Source organism: Mirounga leonina, unplaced genomic scaffold (assembly GCF_011800145.1).
Source record: "Mirounga leonina isolate KUSES-001 unplaced genomic scaffold, KU_Mleo_1.0 Mir_154, whole genome shotgun sequence".
Lineage (NCBI taxonomy): Eukaryota > Metazoa > Chordata > Mammalia > Carnivora > Phocidae > Mirounga > Mirounga leonina.
Window position 1 is genome coordinate 29,387,565 of NW_023270389.1, and position 25,461 is coordinate 29,413,025.

The following is a 25,461-nucleotide window of genomic DNA, read 5'->3' on the forward strand; positions in this document are numbered from 1 at the left end:
CAGTGACTAGTCCACTTTGCTTTAGGCACTGCAAACACAGAGTTTAATCAATGTGATCAAATTTCTCTGCTGGATTTGGAAACCTCTTTTATTAACTGGACTCAATGTTGCAAAAAAGGGAAGGCAAATTCATTTTTCCCTTTGTTCCTGTTGCTCTGCTTAGAACTGTGCTTTCTTCTGCCACCCCCACCCCTTACACAAAAGGGGACACTTAGTCTGATGGCAAAAAACCTCAGACCCAGCAAGCTGCTGGGCCCTTGGAGAACTGGGCAAAAAAATTTACCCTCTTTTGTTTTGCAACACCTTACATTTCCTTCTCCCACGGGGTGTTCTAGGACATTTCCAGGATACTCTGGAAGCACTGAGGGGAAGGAGCAGCCAGACGCCAACCGTGTCCCCATGCACACTCCCTCTAGGGGTTTGTTGCTCAGGAAGGGTGGGTGCAGGAGTCCAGAGGCCAGCCCGAGGCAGGACAACTTTTCTTTCTCAGGACCACCTCGTAACTGGTCAATCATCAGGTGATCCTGCAAAACTCTTTCTTCCGCACAGGAGGTGCGATTTTGAAAAACCTTGTCATGATTTACACTGCAAAGCCATGCTGACATCTGGACTTGGGTTCAAGGGTGGAACTGTAGTTTGAGCAACCAGTTTTCACCCTCCTCTGCATGACTAGGATAGCCTTCCCAGGGGCAGCAAACAACCAAGCAGATGGGATGAGGGGGGTATGCATGGGGGAGGCTTTTCTCAGCACAGGACTGAACACACCAGCCTTGGTGGCACTTCATAATAGTCTTTCTCACTGAGCAAAAAAAAGCAAGGAGTCTTCCCTCCAGGGGTCCTGACTGAACTGCCATGCTTTCTGGGCTGTGCCAACACAGAAACTTCTATATGCCACGCTTCATGACTGCATGCTTAATATTCCTACAGGTCCCGGTTGTCTCTTATTAAGTGAGATGTAAGATCAATAGTTGCTGTGCAATGCTTTGCCCTTGTATAAAGCCTTCATTTTTCAAACAAAGTGTTTATGTGTGTCAGTTCTCACAGTGATGAGAGTTCCCATATGGGATTGTTTGTGATCAAGTCTTAAGCTCTGCACAGAGGTGCTAACTTGGGCTTGGGTCACATGAAACCCATCTCCCTGTTGGCATTTTGCCTTACCACCTGCTCTGCAGGGGGCTTTAAGAAAAAAAAAAGATTTATTTATTTATTTGAGAGTGGAGGTGGGAAGCATAGAGAGGGAGAGAGTCTCAGCAGACTCCATGCTGAGCACAGAGCCCCACACTGGCTTGACCTCATGATACCAAGATCATGACTTGGCCAGGTTGACATTGAAAGCCAGGAGGAGAAATGATATTCTTAGGAAAGGGAAAACAAGGGATAGGTCTTTATTTAAATAACAAAGCAGAATTACTAGTAAAAGTTAAAATAAAGAAAAGAATACCTATTATATCAAAAACTAAGCCTACTGGAAAGCTAATCGCTGAAAATAAATTTTGTCACCCAAAGACTAAACTCATCCACATTTTCCAGCTAGTAAACATGGTGCAAATTTTATTTACTATTAACAATGTCAACATCAAAATGCGCGAGCAGAGTTATGGTGGGGACCCTGGGCAGAGTGGGAAGTTCTACCTGAAGGCAGAATTTCCTAATTCTCTCCACCAAGGAGTTTTATCTCCTCTACCTTATAGACCCCTTTGGTTCCTCTTTTTCTAATGTAGAGTTTTTAATACCAATGACCACCAAAGAGGAAGAGGATGATCACCAAGTTACTTTCGTTCATTTTCTCCTTTTAACATTACAAGGAGCTCAAATAGATGATAAAATAGACAAATAAGTAGGGGCGCCTGGGTGGCTCAGTCGTTAAGCGTCTGCCTTCGGCTGGGGTCATGATCCCAGGGTCCTGGGATTGAGCCCCACATCGGGCTCCCTGCTCCGCGGGCAACCTGCTTCTCCCTCTCCCACTCCCCGATTGTGTTCCCTCTCTCGCTGTGTCTCTCCCTGTCAAATAAATAAAATCTTTAAAAAAAAAAATAGGGGTGCCTGGGTGGCTCAGTTGGTTAAGCGACTGCCTTCGGCTCAGGTCATGATCCTGGAGTCCCGGGATCGAGTCCCACATTGGGCTCCGGGCTCAGTGGGGAGCCTGCTTCTCCCTCTGACCCTCTCCCCTCTCATGCTGTTTCTCTCTCTCTCTCTCTCAAATAAATAAATAAATAAAATCTTTAAAAAAAAAAAAGATGAGTAAGTAATAAAGGCTTATGATCATTTAACTTTCCTAAAGTCCAGCAAATAATCCAAAGAAAATGCCAAACCTCTAGGCAACAATAAACTATAAGGCGGAATTCTTTGGAGAGGGAGGTACCAAGGTTATGAGGCAAATGCTTTCTACAAACTTCGTGAAGCCCTGAAACCCAGAGTTCACATCATCATGAAACAAACAAACAAAAACAGCTTATGATTTATTTAGAAGCCAAGCGGAGGAAAAAGTTTTATAATTAGTTAGTATATTCAATGAAGATTGGAAATTCATATAAAGCAGTTCCCTGTTTGGTTTTCTTTTTCTTCCATATTCCTCAGGTAATTGTCCTAATTCTCTACATCATTTTGTCCATTTTGTCTCAATTCAAATGGAACCTAAATACTGATCATCAGTACTTAATTCCATTCATTATTTCATTCACAAAGGAAGATTCTATTTAGTCTCTTTTTTCCTTATGAGAATCCCTTTCATAATATGAAGACATATCCTTACCTTCTAAAGTGAAAAAGATGTCAAATTCTCTAATATTTATCCACAGGTATTTGCTAGCCTCTCATTCTTCAAATTTTGTGCCTGTATTTTTGTTGTTATTATTACTAATTTTTCCAGTTCCCTTTACCTTTTTTTTTTTTTTAACTTAGAAGTTGGAAACAAAAGCCTTCTTTCATGAATGCAATAAATATTTCTTAAAAACTTATATATGTCGGGTGCCTGGGTGGCTCAGTTGGTTAAGCGACTGCCTTCGGCTCAGGTCATGATCCTGGAGTCCCGGGATCGAGTCCTGCATCGGGCTCCCTGCTCAGCAGGGAGTCTGCTTCTCCCTCTCCCGCTCCCCCCTCTTGTGTTCTCTCTCTCTCTCAAATAAAAAAAAAACAAAAAAACAACTTATATATGTCAGGTGGTATGCTAGGAGCCAAACAGATATACTTCCTGTGTTCATGGACGTTCTAGTTTATTAATCTGATAGATAAAAAGCCTTTGCTTCATGAATAGTACTAGAACAACCAAACAACCGTACTAAATGTAAGCCTTAGATATTCAAAGTAGCCACAACAGACATGGGGAAAAAAAGCTTTGTTCATTTTCTCCTTCCAAATCATGATTTCAAAGGTCTTTTAAGGCCTGAAAATGTTATTCATCCATTAAACCCTTTACAATTTGTGGGTCAAGTCACAAATATACTGTTTTATCCTGGGACATTTCACCAATTGCTTGGATGGTAATTTACATTAGAGATAACGTGTGTCACTCTTTGAAAGTAAAGGAGTTGTGGTCTGACACTAAAGAATGCCTGAACCGGGCGCCTGGGTGGCTCAGATGGTTAAGCGTCTGCCTTCAGCTCAAGTCATGATCCCAGGGTCCTGGGATCGAGTCCTGCATCGGGCTCTCTGCTCCTTGGGAGCCTGCTTCTCCCTCTGCCTCTCTCTCTCTCTCTGTCTCTCATGAATAAATAAATAAAATCTTAAAAAAAAAAAAAAGAATGCCTGAACCAAACCTGGAGATGAATCGAACAACTGTGCAGCCAGCTTTGTTCTTGATCTATGCCCACTGCACGTTCAGTGCTTCTCTATCGAGAAGGCTCAGGTGGCAGTTTGGGTGAGGGCATCTAATGGGCGGTAGCTCTCCCAGGTGAGCCATTCCCCAAGGCAACCACAACCCATCTTCCCTGGGTCTGCCTCCATGAGGATGAATCTTGCCTGGGATGTGTGATGGTGTAATCATACTTCATTCAAAATTTGGAAATTTTGTGTGTGAAGCAAAGAGCTACCACGATGAACAAAGATACGATTTTGTCTAGCCATTTCAGCGTAGACAGGATTCCATCAATATCAAGAAGGAGTTGTACAACATTCCTCAACTACTGTTAACTGACATGGGCCGAAAGCCTATGATCTTGTATTTGCTTGGAACAGACATGCATTTATCACCTAGTGTTAGCCATGAATATTCTCTCTAGTCTTTCTGCAAGTCAGCTTTCCCAAAGAGCTAATAAATGAACATCTCCCCTTATACATTGGGAGAATGCAAACTGATAATAGAAATAATTTAATTTTGAGGAGGTATCAGAGAGTTCTCTGAAGAAACTAGTCTCAGAAAACCAACCTGAACTTGAGATATGACGACCTCCTATTACATGTCACAAACCACTTTGGTGAAGGCTTTGTTTTGAATTTAAAATTAAGTAAATCCATGTATGCATCTTTTTCACCAGTAATATTTTGTTAAGCTTCTACTGTGTACCAGGCAATGTGCCAGAGACCTGGGATACAGAGAAAAATGAAGGACAATTTCTAACCCCACCTGAGACCCAGTCTAGAGCACTGTCTGCAGAAAGGCAGAGCAGAATCTTCCACTCTAGCCAGTGCACTTAGAGAGCCTACACTTGGGGCACATATTAGTTACTTTTTAGGCTGGGAAAATCCCCTCAAAGAGAATAACAATCTCTTTAACTCAGCAGAATACAAAATAGCGCTTTGAGAAACACTGGCTGGGCAAAGAAGAGAATAATTTACAACAAATCAAGGGCATTCATTAGGGGAAATAAGATGCAATATGCCTCTAGTACTTTCTCTTGCCACCTGGGATATAACAAGAGTCCGGCAGCATCCAGCCATTGAGTCTTGAGGCTAAGAAAATCCAAAGGCCAGAGTAACCTCTTAGTTGGCACATTCTGATTACTCGTTGCTTTGAGCACTGAAGTCACAGTGATATTCCTGACAGGCATGAACATGTAAGGACACTATTCAGGATGCTGAGGTCAGAAACCAGGTGACTGCTTCCCAGTTCTGCATTTGTCTTCAGATCAAGTTTGTGGGAATTCTGCTCATCTTTGGAACACATGTAATGATGACATTATTTGAGGGTCATGATTCCACATACTTCTATGAGATTTATTTCTGCATTTGGTGACAGCAAATTTCCTTTCATCAGTCACTTTGATTCCTTTTTAGAAGGTGGGAGTACAAACCAAGAGATAAACATCAAAAATTTTATTTTATCTTCTCTTGGGTCATCTGGTTTAAATAGCCAATGTAGAGTATCTCCTCTTCTGCCAAGTTATCAATAGGCTCAAATTATGTTATCTCATAGTTAAGGAAAATTTTTAAAAATTATTTTATATATATATATAAAAATTTAACAGGATTTTAAGAAAACATTACTAGCAGACTGGGCCCCCAGAGCCTACTATATTATATACAGAAATATTCTGAGAGAAGGAGCATTTTTTACTTTTACTTCTTTTTTCAACCAGCTTAACTAATTGATATCTGTCCTGGATACAATTTGAGGAAGAAAAAAAAGAAATTAGTGGAATGGAAAATTTTTAGTCAGCCATACATTTAAGTTAGCCCTGTCATTAGCTTTTCATGGAATCAGGAATCAGCTTTAGTGAAGAATGACTTTTAAGAGGAGGATGGTTTCTACTGGAATCTGATTTGGCTCAGCTAATCAGCTACTGCTCCTCTAGAGTTTTCTATTCTGGTTCAAGCACCCAGAAACCTGAGACTCATGCGGGCCTTCATCTTCGTAACTCTGTCACATGGTTGCATCCTATACCTTGTTCATGTCAGCGCATTCCTATCTCCGTGGAGTATTAAAACCACCTCTGAACACAAAGTTTCCGGCCTTGTTTGTCTCCAGTCCACTTTCCACATTACTACCAGAAAAGCAAATCAACTTACATTAACCATACTTCACCCCTTTTTTAAAAGAATCCAGCTATACTTCCTAATTGCCTACAGAATGAAGATCATGGCACCTACTTTTGTTTACCACTGTATCCCCAGTGTCTACCTCAGCACCTGTCACAGAAAAGTGCTCAGAAGCATCTGTTGAATGCCTTAAGGACCTCCATGACCAGGCTCTTGCCCACTCCTCCGGTCATAACTGAGGCTTCCCTCAAGCCATCTTGATCTCCAACTAGCTCTCGAACTCGTCTTGCTCTTTCTTGCCTTCATGCTTTTGCACCAGACATTCTTCTGGCTTAGAATGTTGTACCTGCTAGGGCTCACATCCTACTTTTTCTCACCAGCTCCATGTGGTAAACCCGGTTTCATCGCCCACCAAGAGAATACTGCTGCAGTCCTCTCCCAACGCAGCCCCTGACCTATGATTAGTCCACAAAGTCCTCGTTTTACTCCAGGATCAGAGAGTCTGAAGGCTGAGCTGGGATCAGAATGTAAAGGTTTTCAGATTTGGGGCGGGGTGTAGGAGGTGTGTGTGCAGAGCTCATGAGGGTTTGAGACAGCAGGTATCAAATCTGGACTTGGGCTCAGCTTTCAAGGGTGGCGCTGCTATGATTTCATTCCCATTACAGGCAAAACAGGTGATTGGGGACTGGCATGGGTACCCAAAGGTTAATTATCCACACACCTCAATAAAGCTGCCCAAAAAAGATTATTTATTATTGTTTTTCTGGGGGGAAATAGTTTCCATTTGCAAATTGGAAACTACCTGAACGTTATTGCCAGTTACCATCTTCTTGCTTCTTTAAAAACAAACTCTTGAGAAAAAAAAATAAACTTTGGCCAAAACTCTATTTACCTCTGATATGAAATCCATGCTTTCTTTTTTTTTGCTTAAACAACAAACAGGCAGAATTTTAAGGGACACTAAGTTAGTTATTCAGTGGTCCCCAGACTCCTGACACAGTCAACACATTCAGATAAGAGAGTGTGTGGTTGAGGTTCTGGGAAATACATGGCCCAATGGTTCAGGATGATAATTTGTGAGGTTCAAAGATTGAAAGCACTTCAGAACCACCACTCCAGCCCCTACTTCCTTAGTATTGGCAGAGAACCTAATAATTTTGAAAAATGATGAAGGAAGATAAACGTGAGGAAAACAAAACATGGCCCACGGTTAATGTCTACATCTTCAAATGTAATGCAGTTATTCAACTAATTTAAAATACCACTGAAGTGAGATGACTCTCTTTAAATATTTTATCACTAAGATGCTGTGAGATTCCTTACACATATATTACCACTCTTTCCATTTAATCACTGATCAAATGTGCTCATTGAAAAGACTAAGATCTTGCCATACACCAGAATGATTTGTGAGATTAGAGCAAGCAGGCCTGTGCTATCTTCCTCTTGATTTTCTAAAAACTGTTCATGGGTAAAAGATGTTGACTCACTTGAATAGAACTTTCCTATTTATAGTGGTTAATACAGAAACCACACGGGATCCAGTCCTGGCACTGTAAACCTTTGAACACTACATCTATGAAATTCTGTTGTCTTTTCAAATTTTCAGTAACATTTCTCTTTGCTATATTTATCACATTTTCCAAAATATGAAAACGTTCTTCTTATTTTAAATGTTGACTACATGTGAAAAATTAACTCTGGTCCTATTACTTCAAACTATCCCTTTATTAGCAACAGTTGTGCAACGCTGTCAAGAGGAATTTTAAAGCGAAAGTACCAAATCTGGAGAGTAGACACATCTGTTTTACTTTGTAGTTTGTTTCATTGTTTTATTTCTTAGGCTATGAGTTCACAACTATCTTATAACTGAAGACTAAAGAAAAAACATATGTTGGTAAATCTGATTTCTGCATTTTTTTTTCATTCAGGGGAAGTTGCCTCCCTCAGCTGTCTGCCAATAAGTAATAAATGGACTTGGCAAAAAGTTTATTTAAGTTGGCTTTATTAAGCCAAGAAAATACAGAAATCAAGTATGGGACAGGCAGAAAAATCTGTTCCTTTGAAGTCAATAAAAATCCATCTCCTTAATCCTTTTTTTATTCCAAGCAGTGGTGATTTTTCTCAACTGACTCACTGAGAACCTTGATTTAGCCAATCTGTCTTGCTTAGTTATCTTTCTTCTCCAAAGCTTTCCTAAAGAAGCATCCTTTCCCCTTGACAACCATCATCTTATATACTTGAATAGTGATGCATCTAGTTATAAACATTCTCTGGTTAATCCTGATCGAGATTTAAGAAACAGGTTTTTAATTACTACCCATATTTTACAATAAAAACAGCAGTAGCTTGCAAGCTCTAACAAAAGGCACAGAGAAATGATCAACAGCAGAAGGATGGCTACAATTTGATACCATACGTCTTTCCTAAGCCATCTCCATTCGGCCTTCTATGGCTGCTGCCTACTCATCATGTCCGTTACGGGAGAAACTTTAGGACTCCCCTCTAATAACTCCTTTTCCATGCCCCAACCCATCTACTCACAGGCGCTGAGTCATGCAGAAATATATACATAAGAATGTATTCACGTTTGACGACTTAGGGATTTGAAAAGGAGGGCATTATCTCGGTAGAACAAAAGCATGCACTGACTTCGCGACACTCAGAGTTCGGCATCATCTAATAACATCTGGTTGTACAGAGTATGAGAAAAGGATTCCTTACCTAAACTAAAGAGCACCAAGAATTTCAGACACACAAACTCTCGTTGATCAAACTGTAGAGAGCGAAGCTTTACCACTAACTCCTGTGCATGACTCATGAGATTGTTGAGGGTGGCCCCGGCTTGGGACGCTATTATGGAATAATCCACCTGCAACACAGAATCAGTTGTAATGACTGTCAGAATCAGAAACAACAACAAAAAAGAATCAGAAACAAATATTTTATTTGCAACTTTTAGAAATTGTGGGTAAAATCAGATTGCACTAGAGATTTGTAACAGAGGGGACATTCCCCATGAAAATGGTTTGAGACATGCTATGATTCTGAGATGCATCATAATTATGCTGATAAATCTAATCATTTTGATAAGCTTTGTAGGGAACAGATTTTGGCTACCTAATTCCACAGGTATATACCTTCATCTTTTTTCTATTGTGAAATTACATTATCACATAAGGTTAAAATTTTTAACTCTCACAGATCAGTTTAAGGAAAACTATACTGGGCGCCTGGGTGGCTCAGTTGGTTAAGCGACTGCCTTCGGCTCAGGTCATGATCCTGGAGTCCCTGGATCGAGTCCCGCATCGGGCTCCCTGCTTGGCAGGGAGCCTGCTTCTGCCTCTGACCCTCCCCCCTCTCATGTGCTCTCTCTCATTCTCTCTCTCTCAAATAAATAAACAAAATCTTTAAAATAAATAAATAAATAAACTATACTATCAAAAAAAAAATTGAATCCAGAACAGCATTCTACGTGCGCACGATGACATTAGTGCATGAGGAAAGTGAAGGCAGAGGTATGTTTCCATTTTTATTTTATTAAGGGACTATGTTTTAAAGCAGTCATTGTCCAAGAATGCATGCTTGTGGATGATGAAAGAATCGCATTTAGATTATTCTTTAGCGGGTTGCTTCCTAAAAAGCAACAACTACTATTTTCATTCATATGATTATTAATACATTTCTCTCTAAAGACAGCAATGATCTTATTAAGAGGAATAATTTCTTGATATGGAAAACATAACAAAAAGGGCTTATTTTCTTCTTCATTAAAAAAAAAGGTGCTGCAATGCACCAATCTTATTCAGGGGGACATAAAAAGTGCAGCTTATAATAATAAGTTAAGTTGTTGGGATGGCTGTCAATGATGGTACTGGCTTTGCTGCTGAATTATAGCGTAATGGGAAAGCCCCGTTGGTACCTGGTGCTCCCATCCTTTTTGTACCGGAGAGCTTTCAGGCAACCAGATACTCTTTCAGGTGCATTTAATATTTGCAGCCGCAGCAGATTTGTCTGGGAGGCAAGTCCTCATCTGCCACTCACCCGGAGCAGACTGTATTAAATTTTTATATTTATTGACATTTCATTACCATAATTGACTGCACTTGCTTCTCCAGGAGAAGGCACAGGGCTGCCTCCTAAGCAGGAGAACTAGTCCCTAGAGTAGAATTTGCAATTAAAAACAAGGCAGAAAGGATTTTTTTTTATTGTGTAAATATGATGAGTTGAATTTTCAGCTTTAACTAGAGAATACTGGGTATACAGAAACCTTTTTTCAAGAGTGAGAAAAATTAGGAGTCAGTGGAAGGATGACGCCCAAATGTGTCAATCAGTTTATATAGAGTCAACTATGCATGAAAAAGGCACAGTTAATGTGTGTTCTAGGTCTGCTCTTGTATCAAGCACAGCACTGTCCTCCCTGCTTTGTCCATGTGCTGGCTTCTGTCCACTAAATTTAAACATTAAGTGTTCTAGGAACTCCTTTGGTTTCTGTTTCAGAATGTGTGAAAGAAAGGGCCGGGACCCAGGCAACCAGAATCCTGAGCGGGAAGCAGAGAGGACAAGCAGATGAACACTGTGGACCGCATTATGATGATCTGCCTAGCCCCCAAAGGGATGTCTCAGCTTTCACTTTGCCAGTTCTCTTACAAGAGATCTTTCTACTCCAGGGAAGTTCTTCTTACTTAAAAGTGGTGCCTGAGCTCTCAATTCTTTAGCAACTATACATGGTCTCACTACCCCCAGGTAATAATAGAAATCCTACAGGGACAAATAGGATAGGTGAGTGAATGACAGCAGGAAGGCCCCATGGCGTCACAGAGGTGGAAGAAAACTGGGACAACACAGGAGATCTGGGCCAACACGGCCATTTACAAACGAAGCATCTTGGGCAAGTCATATGGAGTCTCCATCCCTTGGTTTCCTGATCTTTAAATAAAGCAGTTAAGCTAGAGGATAATAAGGTGCCTCCCATTTCTGTGATTATCAGTAAATGAGAGTACTTGGGTTAACACTACCAATTTAAGCTTGGAATCAGCTGTTGAACGCACTGCAGCCGGAGCTTAGTATATACATAGCACATTTTAATCAAAATCATAAGTGAAGCCTTCAAAAAGGAAAGTGCACTACAATAAACCACAAATATGTTGGTACTAATTAATTTTTCATAGTGTAAAGTTAACTAAGTTTTGATATGTATAGAGTTCTAACAAGTATGCAAGAAGTTCAAATACTAGAACAGCATGCTTGAAAATGTAGTAATTAACCAGAACCTCATTTTTTTAAAGATCGGTTAATTAAAATTCGATATGTGTACAGTTCTAACAGGTGTGTAATGCTAAGTTCAAGTCCTAGAATTTTATACTTGAAAATACAGTATATTATACCCGAAAGGAACTGAAAATGTTTCATAAGATTCTATTTACTGAGAGACATTTAGTGAGTTGAACTTCAGGAAATCAATTGGCATGCCAACAACTTTATAGCTATACATTTATTTACATGCTAATTTGAAAGCTCAGACATGCTTATTAAATGCGAGCTCCAATAACACTTCCTTCAAGGATAATTTATCAAATTGCATGGCTCTAAAGGAGGATAGGTGGTTTAATCCTGAAAGAGCACACAGATCTGCAACTTCCTTACATTTTATTACAAACATAATTATATTTTCATTGTTGAATGCAGGGTTTGTGCTCATTTTAGGAGCAGCTGGCCTTGTCTTTTATGTACTTAGTAAAATTAATGTATTGCTCTCTTACATGTAATCTTTGTGCCATTAAACTCAAGGCAGATATTGAAGAAATACTATATGCTGATGTCCCCTTTGGATAAATTTCACTCATCATGAAGGCAGAAACAGTTTTAGCTAAATTGCTTTTAGTTCTAATAACTGAAATTTTTGATGACTTGTACAGTGTAAGATGCCTGTCATTTTAATATGATACACAATAATAGAAGATAATGAATAAGTTGCTGGTAGACCTATCCCTTAGGATGATGTTACAGGGGCTGTTAATTAGCTACAATATGCAAATACTAAAAGCAATCCCACTTCAAAGTACTCTATTGTTATCCATATATATATAAGTATATATATACACACAGATATGTTTTGTGTGCATATTTTTAAAATACTGGATAGAGGGGCGCCTGGGTGGCTCAGATGGTTAAGCGTCTGCCTTCGGCTCAGGTCATGATCCCAGCGTCCTGGGATCGAGTCCCGCATCGGGCTCCCTGCTCCTTGGGAGCCTGCTTCTCCCTCTGCCTCTCTCTCTCTCTCTCTCTGTCTCTCATGAATAAATAAATAAAAATAAATAAAAATAAAAAAAATAAAATCTTGGGGCGCCTGGGTGGCTCAGTTGGTTAAGCGGCTGCTTTCGGCTCAGGTCATGATCCTGGAGTCCCGGGATCGAGTCCCGCGTCGGGCTCCCTGCTCGGCGGGGAGTCTGCTTCTCCCTCTGACCCTCCTCCCTCTCATGCTCTCTGTCTTTCATTCTCTCTCTCTCAAATAAAAAAAAAAAAAAAAAAAAATCTTAAAATACTGGATAGAAACGAATTCTTGTCATAATTCTAAGATGTTAAAAATATAGAATTGATTTGATAATCCTGATGTTACTGATAATATTAATACTAATTATTATGTTACTAATACTAATAATTAATAATATTACCGATAATTATTTCTTTTGCTTAACAAGATTATTTAACATATGCTTATATAGATGTCTGATTAAAAGACAATGAATGCATGATGGCTGACCTTAGGTTTAAGTAAGAAATTTGGTGTGAAGCATCAAATCCTCATTTCAATACTAGGTAGTAGTGCCCTGGGCTATTCTTTGCAGTGGGATTATTTCAATTACTCTAGATCTCAATGAACTATGAAGGGACTCGATTCTGCAAACATTTATTTAGCGAACATAATGTGCTAGGCACGCTAGCCATGGGACTTTTGAGAAAAGTTATGCTATTTTATCTAACTTTCTTCTCTCTCTTCAAGCTCCAAGTAGCAGTTCCCTGGAGATCCCCCTCACTTAAAAAAAATTCAGTCTAGTCTTTTTCTTCCTTCTCTGTTGTAACAAATGCATCACATTATTTACCGTGAGATGCGTTCAGGAGGAAAATACCAGAATACTGGGTCAAGGAGTACCTGGGGCCTTGCATTCCTTAGTTTGTCTAGCAGAGTTGCTATAAAGCATTGTGTAGACAGTACATGCATGCTCAAGCTGACACAAAATTGTTTCCTGGGTCGCCTTTGTATCAAGACTATAGGATATTATAGACTGAGGCATATTTAATAATACTATTTATTAATCTTAAAATAAACAGCATAGGGGTGCCTGGGTGGCTCAGTCGTTAAGCATCTGCCTTCGGCTCAGGTCCTGATCCCAGAGTCCTGGGATCAAGCTCCGCATCGGGCTCCCTGCTTGGTGGGAAGCCTGCTTCTCCCTCTCCCACTCCCCCTGCTTGTGTTCCCTCTCTCGCTGTCTCTCTGTCAAATAAATAAATAAAATATTTTCATTTGTTCTAGAAGAAATCACCACGGGGCAGTTGAGAAAATTCTATAAGCAAACCTGGAAATTTCTTTTTTTTTTAAAAAGATTTTATTTATTTATTTGACAGAGAGAAAGAGAGAGAGAGAGAGTGCCCACACACAAGCAGGGGGAGAGGCAGGCAGAGGGAGAAACAGGCTCCCTGCTGAGCAAGGAGCTCAATGAGAAACTCAATCCCAGGACCGGGATCATGACCTGAGCTGAAGGGAGATGCTTAACAGACTGAGCCACCCAGACACCCCAAACCTGGAAATTTCTAATGAATGATTTGGGAGTACCGTATTTCTTCTGGTTGAGGCTGAAAAAGGTGGTGGAGTTTCGTTAAAGTTTAGTTAGTTTAGTTAAAGTTTTATCCAGAAATTCCTTGTCACTGCTCTCAGTTTCTGTCTCCACCTGCAAAGGAGTTTGGTCAAACACTGTCACTGTAGAAATAAGGCACTTCCTTCTAGAACTGGAATCTGGACAGCTTCACATGCCCATCTGACTCCCTTTGCACGTCCTCCTCTGAACCTTCCTCCCATCTTCTCTGAATCTGTGTCATGCAGCTTACCTGTGAAAGTGCACAGTGCAAAGCACGATGCAAGGCTCAGTCATCACCGTCATTAGACGATAAATTACACCTCTTATTACCACTGAGTGCAGGACTGTGTCTAACTCCCCTCCACCACATCTTCGATTTTCCTTCAATTATCAGGCCTTCAGAAATGTTTTTAAATTAAGTGAATCAAGTTGTTTTTCTCCTGTAGGTGAGTGTTCAGCTGCCCATAGGGGTATTTTACATGCTACCTTGAAATAATGTTGTTTATTTTCACCATGATATCAACATCATGACTTGCGGCTTCTATCATTGTTTCAAAATTCACATTCTGCACAAATCTGTGGTAGTAGGTCAATGTGTTTTGGTGGCAGAGGAATTATTTCCTTTAGAAAACTAAGAAAACCCCGCATTTAGGAAGAAAACTCAACAAAAACAGTTGATTTAGGGTGGTGGCATTATGAACGACCCTTTTCCTTCTTTCTAGCATTTTCTTAATGCTGAAATAATTTTAAAATGGTAAGTAATAATCATGTTAAAATACTTCTGATGTTAAAATTTATTTTTACGATGTGTTTACAATGCCACACCAAAAAATTTATAAATAAATAAAACAAAGCCATTTATGTATTTAGACTCAATAAAGAAATGAATGTCTTGCTTGGAAGTTCCATAGAAGCTGCCATGCACAGAAATTATACATGAAGACCCAATTGAGAGCCTATGGTGAAAGCAAGCTCTGTAGTGTCTGTGAGGTATATAGAAAAGCAGTATAGCATGTTGGTTAAGAACACAAAACAATGGGGCGCCTGGGTGGCTCAGTTGATTGATCATCTGACTCTTAATTTCAGCTCAGGTTGTGAGATCGAGCCCTGTGTCAGGCTCTGCGCTCAGCTTGGAGTCTGCTTGTCCCTCTCCCTCTGCTCCTCCCCTCACTCTTTCTCTGTCTCTAAAATAAATAAATAAAATCGCAAAAGAAAAATACAAAACAAAACACGAACTTCGGCACCAGGTTTCCTAGACTGGAACATTCTACTGCTTTTATTAGTTGTATTTTGACCTTGCACCAATTATTTTACCTCCCTTTGTCTCAGTTCCTCATCTGTAAAATGGGGATGATAGTAATAATAAATAGTACTTTCTTCATAGGACTGTTGACTTCATACATGTCAGCTTCATGTTAGATTAGTTCTGATAGCTTCTAATTTTCATGTCTGCACTTTACAGAACTATTTCTTGTAATTCCTATGGCAATTCTCTGAGGCAGATTCCTCTACAACCCCCACTGGATAGGTGAGGACACTGAAACTTGAACAGTAAAGGGAGTTGCCCAAGACGGCATAGCTAGTAAGGTTTGGAATAGGAACTCGAACACAGGTCAATTCGATTCTAAACTAGACCAACGTGTATAATAGACACACACACAATTTTCATACCAGAGAGCAAGCAGCCTGCACTAGTAATGAAAATATACTCTATCCATAGTTTCCCTGCTGTTAGACTATATACTAAGAAAGAGGAAGTTCTCTCTCTTTTTGCTTTCTTCAACTCCCTCCATACATTTTCCTTTTAAAAATCATGTTCTCCCTAGGGTGTGTGGGTGGCTCAGTCACTTGGGCATCCTACTCTTGGTTTCAGCTCAGGTCATGTCTTGGGGTCCTGAGACCGAGCCCCACATCTAGCTCCACGCTGAGCTCAGTGTCTGCTTGTCCCTCTCCCTCTGCTCCTCTCCCCACTCTCTCCCTCTCTCGAATAAATAAAATCTTAAAAAAAAAAATCATCCCCCCCCGAATATTGCCCTACTCTTAAGTCTTCATATGGTCTTTCCTTTCCATTCAGCATTACTTTAACAATCTTCTTAAAACTAGCATACTCCAGGGCGCCTGGGTGGCTCAGGTGGTTAAGCGACTGCCTTCGGCTCAGGTCATGATCCTGGAGTCTTGGGATCAAGTCCCGCATCGGGCTCCCTGCTCGGCAGGGAGTCTGCTTCTCCCTCTGACCCTCCCCCCTCTCATGTGTTCTCTCTCATTCTCTCTCTCTCAAATAAATAAATAAAATCTTAAAAAAAAAAAAACTAGCATACTCCAAATAATTTATTATTGTTATTGTTGTTTTAACAAAAAAATCTAGGTTTTCCCACACTTGCAGCTAGGGAGGTATTTACTGTCCTAAGAAAATTTTACTTAATATTTTCACCTATATCCCTGCATCTCAGGCTGGGGAGCCTACTGCAGTGAAAAGCAACTTCTGAAAGTCAGACCAATGCTGGGGTCTCAGCCCCACCATAGAAAATGGGAAGGTATAAAAAGGTATAGATGAGATGTGGAAACATGGTGGGGATGCATACTCTGGGTGTTGAGTCCAAGTTAACTTGTTTTAATTAAGCACTTAGGTTACGATAGGGTGGCTCTACTTTGGTACCATGAGCTAATATTTATCATGCACCTAACATATTCAGCACTAAATGGGTGCTGGAGAGATGTAAAAATAGGTCTATGACTCCACATTAAAATATCTTTCTCATTCTCTTGGAAAGGTTGCATGCTTTGTTTGGAAAAGTCTTCCTTCATAGCACTTCTTTTGCTTTTATTTAAGAAATTGCGGGATGGGGTACCTGGGTGGCTCAGGGGGTTAAGCTTTCAACTCTTGATTAAGGCTCAGGTCATGATCTCAGGGTCAGGAGATTGAGCCTTCTTAAGATTCCCTCCCTCCTTTCCCCTCCTCCCCCACCCCCTGAAAAAAAGAAAGAAATTGCAGGAGCATTTCTTTACTTGCTAGATGGAATGCTACCCAATTCATAATCACTTAATAAAGCCAACTAGATCCTCAAAAAAAAAAAAAAAAAAAAGAATTGCAGGAAGCCCAGAGATAGATTCAAAATGTTTTGTCTAGCCTATTCCACAATAGAAAATACAAGGTTTGTTCCACAATTTTCATAAATCAGAATGTCCAGTTATAATGAATCATTATGAGGCTCTCCATTGGATTGGATGGAAAGGGGTAGGAGAGGGGTTTGACAGAAAGGTGACTCACTTTACGAGGGCAGGAGGGAGCTAGAAGACTCTGGGTGGCAGGAAAGATGAAAGGGAAGAACTAGTTCTCCACCAGGGAGTTCTGTATTCTGTTGTGATGACAAAACATGAAGTAGCAGTAATTGATACTAAAGATGATAAATACCATCTATTTCTGACTGTTCTTGGTTTTGAAAATCAGAGAGACAAGAAATGCACTTTCTCTACTTTTTAAATGGTAATTACCTTTACCCAGGGGCAGCACTTAAGGCCAAATGAAATGTGAAATAAGGAGTATTTCTAAAGAGCAAGAATGGAAGTGCTTTGAGAAAGAACGGCACAAACCCATTTGATTTCTGAAACTCAGAAGGAAATGAAATCAAATTAATTTGTGGGCTGAGGCTCCTTCTAATGCAGTTCCTAGTTGGGTAGGGCTGGGCGGGGGAACAGGGGTGGGGTGGAGAGAGGGTTGGGAGGCATACCCAGTGATTAAACTCTAGAAATGGGTACATTTCCTCCAGAGACTTGGGTCACTGGATGAAGATGCTTAACAAAAATTTGGAAGTACAGAAAGTCAAGCCCATGAGACTTTATTTTCTCATCTAGCAGGCTTTTCTCATGAGATGTACAGAAAAACAGGGACCAGATAGTGATGGAGATGGTTGAATTGATCCAATCTGCAAAAACTCTGAAATAGTGCTTGCCTTTAATTTGATTGGGAAAATGTGATTTATTAATAATACAGCAAATGGCGTGGAGACAGCCTTTCATTTTCAAATATGCACTGCTGTGGTTTCACAGCACATAAACATTTATGGGTGGATGTAAAAGATCACGGTGCCCTAGTCCTGAAGTATGGAAGCATTGCTGAACGCTGGAGCGATGCCTGAATAGGAATGACCCAATGGACTTATGGAATCACTATGTTCCGTGCATTTATTTTAATAACACATCAGTTATTGAATGAAGGCTAAGAACTGGGAGGGACATGCCAAAATCCTATAAAGTTGGACTTAGGTCCATTGAATACTTTCTGTTCCCCAGATATCCATGAAGCCAACAACGATCTCTCCTCCTTCAAGTGTTTGCTAAAACATCACCTTCTCACTAAGACAAAAGCAACTACTCTTATTGACCATGGAAATCCTTGGGTCACGATGCAACCTACTACCCCCAAGGGTATGTGTGCATTTCCCTTTGCACAGCATGTTCTCTTTTCTTTTTTTTGTGTGTGTGTAGTTTTATTTTTTTATTATGTTATGTTAATCACCATACATTGTATCGTTAGTTTTTGATGCAGTGTTCCATGATTCATTGTTTGCGTATAACATCCAGTGCTCCATGCAGAACGTGCCCTCTTTAATACCCATCACCAGGCTTACCCATTCCCCCACCCCCCTCCCCTCTAGAACCCTCAGTTTGTTTTTCTTCTTTTATTCAACAGCACGTTGACTTCTAATACATTATACATTTCTTTCTTTTTTTTTTTTTAAAGATTTTATTTATTTATCTGAGACAGAGAGAATGAGAGAGACAGAGAGCACATGAGAGGGGGGAGGGTCAGAGGGAGAAGCAGACTCCCTGCCGAGCAGGGAGCCCGATGTGGGACTCGATCCCGGGACTCCAGGATCATGACCTGAGCCGAAGGCAGTCGCTTAACCAACTGAGCCACCCAGGCGCCCTACATTATACATTTCTTATATACAGGTTTGTTATAAGATGATTCATTATGGTCAGCTTTTCCCTGCTATGATGTTAAGCATTGTGAGGATAGGGTCTTTTTCTGTGTTGATCACTAATGCATGCCAATGCCCTAGAATAGTGGCTGGCACACTGTTGATGTTCAGTAAGTATCTGTTGACTAAGCAAATATCTATTCAGAAAGTAGTAGGGAAGCGCCTGAATGGCTCAGTTGGTTAAGCGACTGCCTTCTGCTCAGGTCATGATCCTGGAGTCCCAGGATTGAGTCCAGTATTGGGTCAGTATTGGGCTACCTGCTGAGCAGGGAGTCTGCTTCTCCATCTGACCCTCCCCCCCCCCATGCTCCCTCTCTCATTCTCTCTCAAATAAATAAAATCTTTAAAAAAAAAAAAAAGAAGTAGGAACTAACAGTAATTTTTTCTATTTTCCTTTTCAATGATGGCTAGCTAGCTCTTGAAAACTGGAACCCCTGTCCCTTTTCCCTCACTTGCCTTTATGCCAAATATTTAGTTTATATATGATATTTGAATCAGTCTCTTCCACCATTATGATGCCAAAATTGTAAGGATTCCACAATGTATCAGCTTTTTAAATAGCTGACAAAACAAGTGTGGTAGATTAATGCAGAAACTTAAGGAAAAAATGCTGGGTACTAATCGTTAATTCTGATTTACCAGTTGTTTTGACCCTTCAAAGCACAACTTTCAATCCCAGCAGAGTGAAAGCAGCAGAATGTTTGTGATTATGTTTTGCTTTTACAAGTTTAACTGTAATCATCGGTGTAGGAACAGAGTGCACCAAGTCAGCTTTTCTAAATTATTTGCAGCCAATCTTTCCCTTTCAAAGCACCAGAGTGCTTCTGACCTAGTTAAATTCCTGCCATTCTGAACATGCTTAATAAAAAGACATTTTTTGGGGGGCGGGGGATCTCTATACTCACTTGTTGCCCAGTAACCAGGAAGATGGATCCTTCCTTTCCATGTACCACTTGTCGGTAAATGTGGTCGAGAATTAAGAGCTCACTCCAGCAATTCTGAAGCAGCTTCATTTGGTCATCAACCTATAAAAGAAATAGAAAAAAAAAAATGACACTGTTATTCACTACATTTTTTATTTTTGCCTAATTTTCTACATAAGAGAACTCACTATAAGCAAGAAGTCTCTGCCAATGGTCGTCATGGCACAAATGCTCAGAATTTACATCGCTGCTCCTGAAAATCATTATTTTCATTTGGATAAATACTTTTTAGGCCACATATGAATACTTAAGAGTAGTATTTATAATCAATGAGCTGCTAGGAAAAGGCCCTCCATTAGATCGGTCTGTCTAATGTTAACAGAGCTAGTAGAGTTTGCTTGTGGGAGGTCCAGGCGCCTCACACTGTCCTAGTGAGACCCCGTTAGAATGGCCCCAAATAGCCTATGCTTATGTATCTAGCATTTAATACATTGACCCAAAGCTAAAATAGTACACAGATATTAGCAAGCTGCCAAACCGAGATTTCTTTAAAAGACAATTAGCACACCGGCACAATGACTTTGGAAGATAAAGAGACACACTGCCTTATCTGGCATTAGTATTAACTGATGTGTGTGTCCAAACTGTCCTCGACTTTGATTGGAATAATCACCAATCATGGTCTTGAGGCTCATCTACATTTGCTTTATGATTTGGATGATTTTCCCAAAAACGCTCTAAACTTCGGTTTCCATAACTGGAAAATGAACCGAGAACATTACCTCCCTCACAGGACTGCCATGAGGATTAAAATGAAATGTGCTGGGTCACAGTGGGCATTTTATTCTTATTTCACCTTGTCCTCCAGGGGAAATTCTTCACTGACATTTTTCAATGACAAAACCATACTTATTTCACGGACAGTTCACATATCCACGGTCTGAATGCGAAGAGCATAGTGACCCATTGCAATGGCTACTTGTGACAGTGTGCTCTTCATTTTGTAATATATACCAGCCAAAGACCCCGGTTTTTCCAAATGCAGTAGCCATATTTAGACACACACTGTGAACTTATAAAACTAACACCTGGGGGCGCCTGGGTGGCTCAGTCGTTGGGCGTCTGCCTTCGGCTCAGGTTGTGATCCCAGGGTCCTGGGATCGAGTCCCGTATCGGGCTCCCTGCTCAGTGGGAAGCCTGCTCTTCCCTCTCCCACTCCCCCTGCTTGTGTTCCCTCTCTCGCTGTGTCTCTCTCTGTCAAATAAATAAAATCTTAAAAAAAAAAAAGTAACACCTGACATTGATACATTGTGTAGTTTTTTTTTTTTTTTTTTTTAGAGCTTGTGTATTGCTTTAGATTTAATTGACAGAACATGCCTTCGAAGTTAGCCGAACTGGTGTCATTATATTAAACTTATAGATGAGAAAATAGGGCTCAGAGAGCTGCCTAAAAAATTCTCTAACGCTCTCTCAAGCTCTAGGCTGTCTCCAAATTACATCAGGAGGTGCTAGAATTTTCTAAATGAAATTAATTTGACTTACTTTTAACAAATTCATTTTTAAGTGGCCATTCAATGGAACTCTGGATAGCTGGCTGATTCTAAGGAAGTTTCCATTCATACATTGATTAGTACTGATAAGAGCTTGTGACTAACTTTCTTTCCATGACTCCGGGACATAGTGAACATGATCAAGGGAGCACTGAACTCATAGTACAAAGAAGGATTCAAGGACGCCTGGGTGGCTCAGTTGGTTGGGCGACTGCCTTTGGCTCAGGTCATGATCCTGGAGTCCCGGAATCGAGTCCTGCATCGGGCTCCCTGCTCAGCAGGGAGTCTGCTTCTCCCTCTGACCCTCCTCCCTCTCATGCTCTCTGTCTCTCATTCTCTCTCTCTCAAATAAATAAATAAAATCTTTAAAAAAAAAAAAAAAGGATTCAAGACTCAGTTCTATATTTTCCAGCTGTGAGAGCTTAGTCAGACCACGTAATTCTCTAAGACTTATTTTCTCACCTAAAAATATATGAGAAAGTTTTTGTGAGGATGAAATAAGGTAGTGGATGGGAAATCCCCTTCGTAAAGTGTAAAATACACAAATGAAAATACATCAGACAGACGGCTCGTGCCTGATGGAAATGGATTCTGTGGAGAAGGAGAAAAGCAGTAGTATTGCAACTACACAAAACTACAATCAGGCTCTGTGATCAGGAAAACAAATCCCCAAACATCTCCATCAGAAATACTTTGAACCAGTTAGTCTGTTCTGACCAAAAGAATTTCATTCATGGGCACCTTGGTGGCTCAGTCAGTTAAGCGGCCGACTCTTGGTTTTCGCTCAGGTCGTGATCTCCTGGGTTGTGGGTTTGAGCCCCGAGTCAGACTCCTTGCTCAGCAGGGAGTCTGCTTTTCCCTTTCCCTCTGCCTCTATGGCATGCTATTTCTCTCAAATAAATAAAATCTATAAATAAAAACAAAATTCATAAATCTTTTAAAAAATTTTCATTCATTAAATAAATCGATATTTTTAATAGCTGATTCTTTGGTGGGTTTGAGTGCCAGACCTGGGATATAATGGTGAGCAAGACAAACGCAGTCCCTACCTTGTGAAAATGACTCTCATGGGGGACAATGTTCACCCAAACATGACTTGGTGGTTTAGTGACAGTAGAAGGTCATGTTCTTCTCTACAGAAAAATCTCCAGTGTTGTGTGGTGTGACAAGTCAGCCTTTGGGCAGCAGTTGATGTAGATCCAGCTAAATGTTCTCCATAAACTGTTGTCACAAGGAGCAGTGGCCAAATGTCCCAAAAACATACATGTTGTAGCATCCAGGGCACATTCCAGGAACTGTCTCGCCAGATGCTTGGTATGATTTCAAAACAAAGCATACTTTGCTCTCCTGGGTTTTATTATGCTCTCATTTCAGCAAAAACATGACAGCATCTTATTTCAAATTTATCAGTCTGTGATGACAATTTGGTTCCACTGTAAGTTTTTTGGTTTTTGGGCTGTGTGTGTGTGAGAGAGAGAGAGCTTTGAAGCTTTAGTTATTTATCATTCTTTTCAGGGAAACCTAAAATACTCCCCTCTGAGATTGTCTCCCCAGAAACAATTATTATACATGTTAATGTTGCAAATAATTTCAAAATGGATGGGGGAATACAGACTCCTCAAAGTGCATTTATTGTTCCCATTTTGGAAAGATGAAAGAGCCAAGAGATTATCCACTGGCCACACAGAAAAGGAGAAAGGGGGGAGTGAAAATGAAAAGAAGTGTAAGTTTGGGAGCTATCTCATTAAGGGTTTCCTCCTCTTCATTTGTATATGATGGTCCCTTATTTTCATATATAACAGGACAGAAATACTATGATAACAGTTTTCCAGCATCAAGCCATGTTCCAATCATAAGTCAGAATCTGACTTCTCCTGGCCACCTTTTCTTTTGGGATGTTGAAGACACACTTCCAAACAAAGATATATTTTTGTCTCGTGTTCAGAAAAAGAATGGGGTGTATCATTTTCAGATTTTATGCTGAACTCTGTGTGTGTGTGTATGTATGTGTGTGTGTGTGAGAGAGAGAGACAGAGAGAGAAAGAGAGAGAGAGAGGAGTGCCGGCCAATTGCCAAGGAAGAAATAAAGGTTTTGTTTTCACACATCCTCTGTAAGTTTCTTACTAAGGCGGGGGGCTGGATATTTTTTCATCCCCACTTCTGCCCACTGCTGCCTATGTCCAGACGCAGTAAGAAGATAGACAGGCTTTTAAAATCTGCATATTTCCTGGTTCCTCTGCTGCTTCAGAAATTGCAAGAATAGGTGAACATATCTATTTTCCGTAATTAGCATTTCACTTTTGGTTTTATATTTTCTACTGTTCGGGGCATCATCTCTTCCTTTGTGTCTAACATAGGATCTTTTTTGTCATCACCCTGTTTCTGCAAAGTACTGTAATTGCTTGTGAATCTGTCTGCTCCCCTCGAGGACAGCGGTGGAACCTGCAGCTGGAGCTCCCACAATGTGTACCACAGCACCAGGCACAAAAAAAAAAAAAAGATGCATTTTATAAATGCTTGTTAAGGCAAGAAACAAATGACTGAATTACCTTCCCTTCTGCACGGTTTCTGCTTTTCACCTGTGTATCTTTGTTACCTAGCCCACAAGAGAAGCAAGCAAGTCCTTCCGTGTTGGTGGAATAAACAACCATCTTTGCCCCACGCGATGAACACCCCAGAAACATGCATCTGACCCTTCCCACATGTGCTGGCAGGTCCGGGCCCACAGCTGGCCCTTCGTAAAGACTTCGTGACTGATTGTAATTTTAACACTCCTCCTGAGCAATTGATTCCTTGTTTTAACACTCTCCGAGGGGGCTTTCCATGCCAACATTCCATTTCATTATTTTCCATAATTGATTATGTCATATTTCATGTTATCTTGAAATTGGTGAGTATGCAGCTTCACGGTGCTTTGGGTGACAAAGTTTTTATGCAGCTCTATGAATAAAAGCACGGGGTAAATTTGATGACCGACTTGATCCTTATCTCTAGATAAGAAAAGCTGGCAATTTTGAAGATATTTTTTCTTTGGAAAACAGAGTTATAGGCGACATGGGGTGGGGGGTGGGGGAAAGAGGAGAAAAAGAATCCACTGCTTTTGGGTAAATTCTCCAGGTATGAATACTGTCACTAAACAATTTAGGGTGGCATCTGGGGAGCTCAGAAGGGGGACTGAATGAGTATAATTTCCATTATATATCAAAACCTCTCGCTAGTTAGCCATACCGCTTCCTATAATCCTGTGTTATCAGCTGTAATAAAAGGAAGGACTTATCTCAGAAACCTAGTTACTCATCACAGAAACTATTTATATTGACGTTACAGATGAGTGTGTAAAGGAATACAAGCCACATATTGTTAATGAAGCACACTTCCCACAACCCAGAATGTTAATCATTAGAGACACGGGCTTTCTCCTAAGAACAGTGGATTTGGGCAAACAATTAGAAAAAGAAAAATGTGTAGAACTTTCTCAAGCCTGCACTTAACTTATCAAAACCTTTCTGTTGCCCCCTCCCCTTTACCTTTTACAAATCTGGAAACTACACTGTGATTTCACTTTCCCTGGCGGATTTGAAAATTGACATCAGGAATCACTGTGGTTAAATTTTAAGAAAGATTTTTAAGGAACACATTCTACTGACATGGATTGGTAATTTAAAAGTGGACATGAAGCCATCTCTTACTTCTGATCATTAAGGCTGGTGTTCTAGGCCTTTGTTAGAAATTTGGTTGGGGGACGCCTGGGTGGCTCAGTCAGTTAAGCGTCTGCCTTCGGCTCAGGTCATGATCCTGGGGTTCTGGGACTGAGTCCCAAAATGGGCTCCTTGCTAAGCAGGGAGCCTGCTTCTCCCTCTGCCTGCCATCCCCCTGCTTGTGCTCTCTCTCGCTCTCAAATAAATAAATATAATCTTAAAAAAAGAAAAGAAACTTGGTGGGGGAAGAACAGAAGTGACTAGGACAGAATCCCTGCCTTTGAGAAAAATCAGTCTGAGGGGAAGAGACAGAAGCATAAGTCTGCTGTTATAATTCCATGTGCAAAAGAAGCTGAGGAGCACTTTACCCTGCTTCACCTCCCAAAGGGGTCATCGAAGCTTCTGAGAAGAGGATACTTAAATGCAGGACTTAACCTTGTAGAATCACTCACTGAGCTCTGTAGCTCCTGTTAGAACAACTCTTGGAACCAAGTATTTAAAAATGATGTGAGGATTCTTCACAATCATTACAAATAAAG

At 40.5% G+C, this 25,461-nt stretch overlaps 1 protein-coding gene across 4 annotated transcripts in view; it reads right to left on the reverse strand.

Moving 5' to 3' along the window:
- NR5A2 (nuclear receptor subfamily 5 group A member 2) overlaps positions 1-25,461 on the reverse strand; it is a 126,246-nt gene that overhangs the window by 43,951 nt on the left and 56,834 nt on the right. For all 4 annotated transcript variants that reach the window (XM_035010377.1, XM_035010380.1, XM_035010378.1 and 1 more), the window contains 2 exons: positions 19,657-19,776; positions 8,638-8,785 (listed from right to left, as the gene is read on the reverse strand). In XM_035010377.1, the coding sequence (XP_034866268.1) occupies positions 8,638-8,785; positions 19,657-19,776 (268 nt within the window). The remainder of the gene's footprint in view (positions 1-8,637; positions 8,786-19,656; positions 19,777-25,461) is intronic.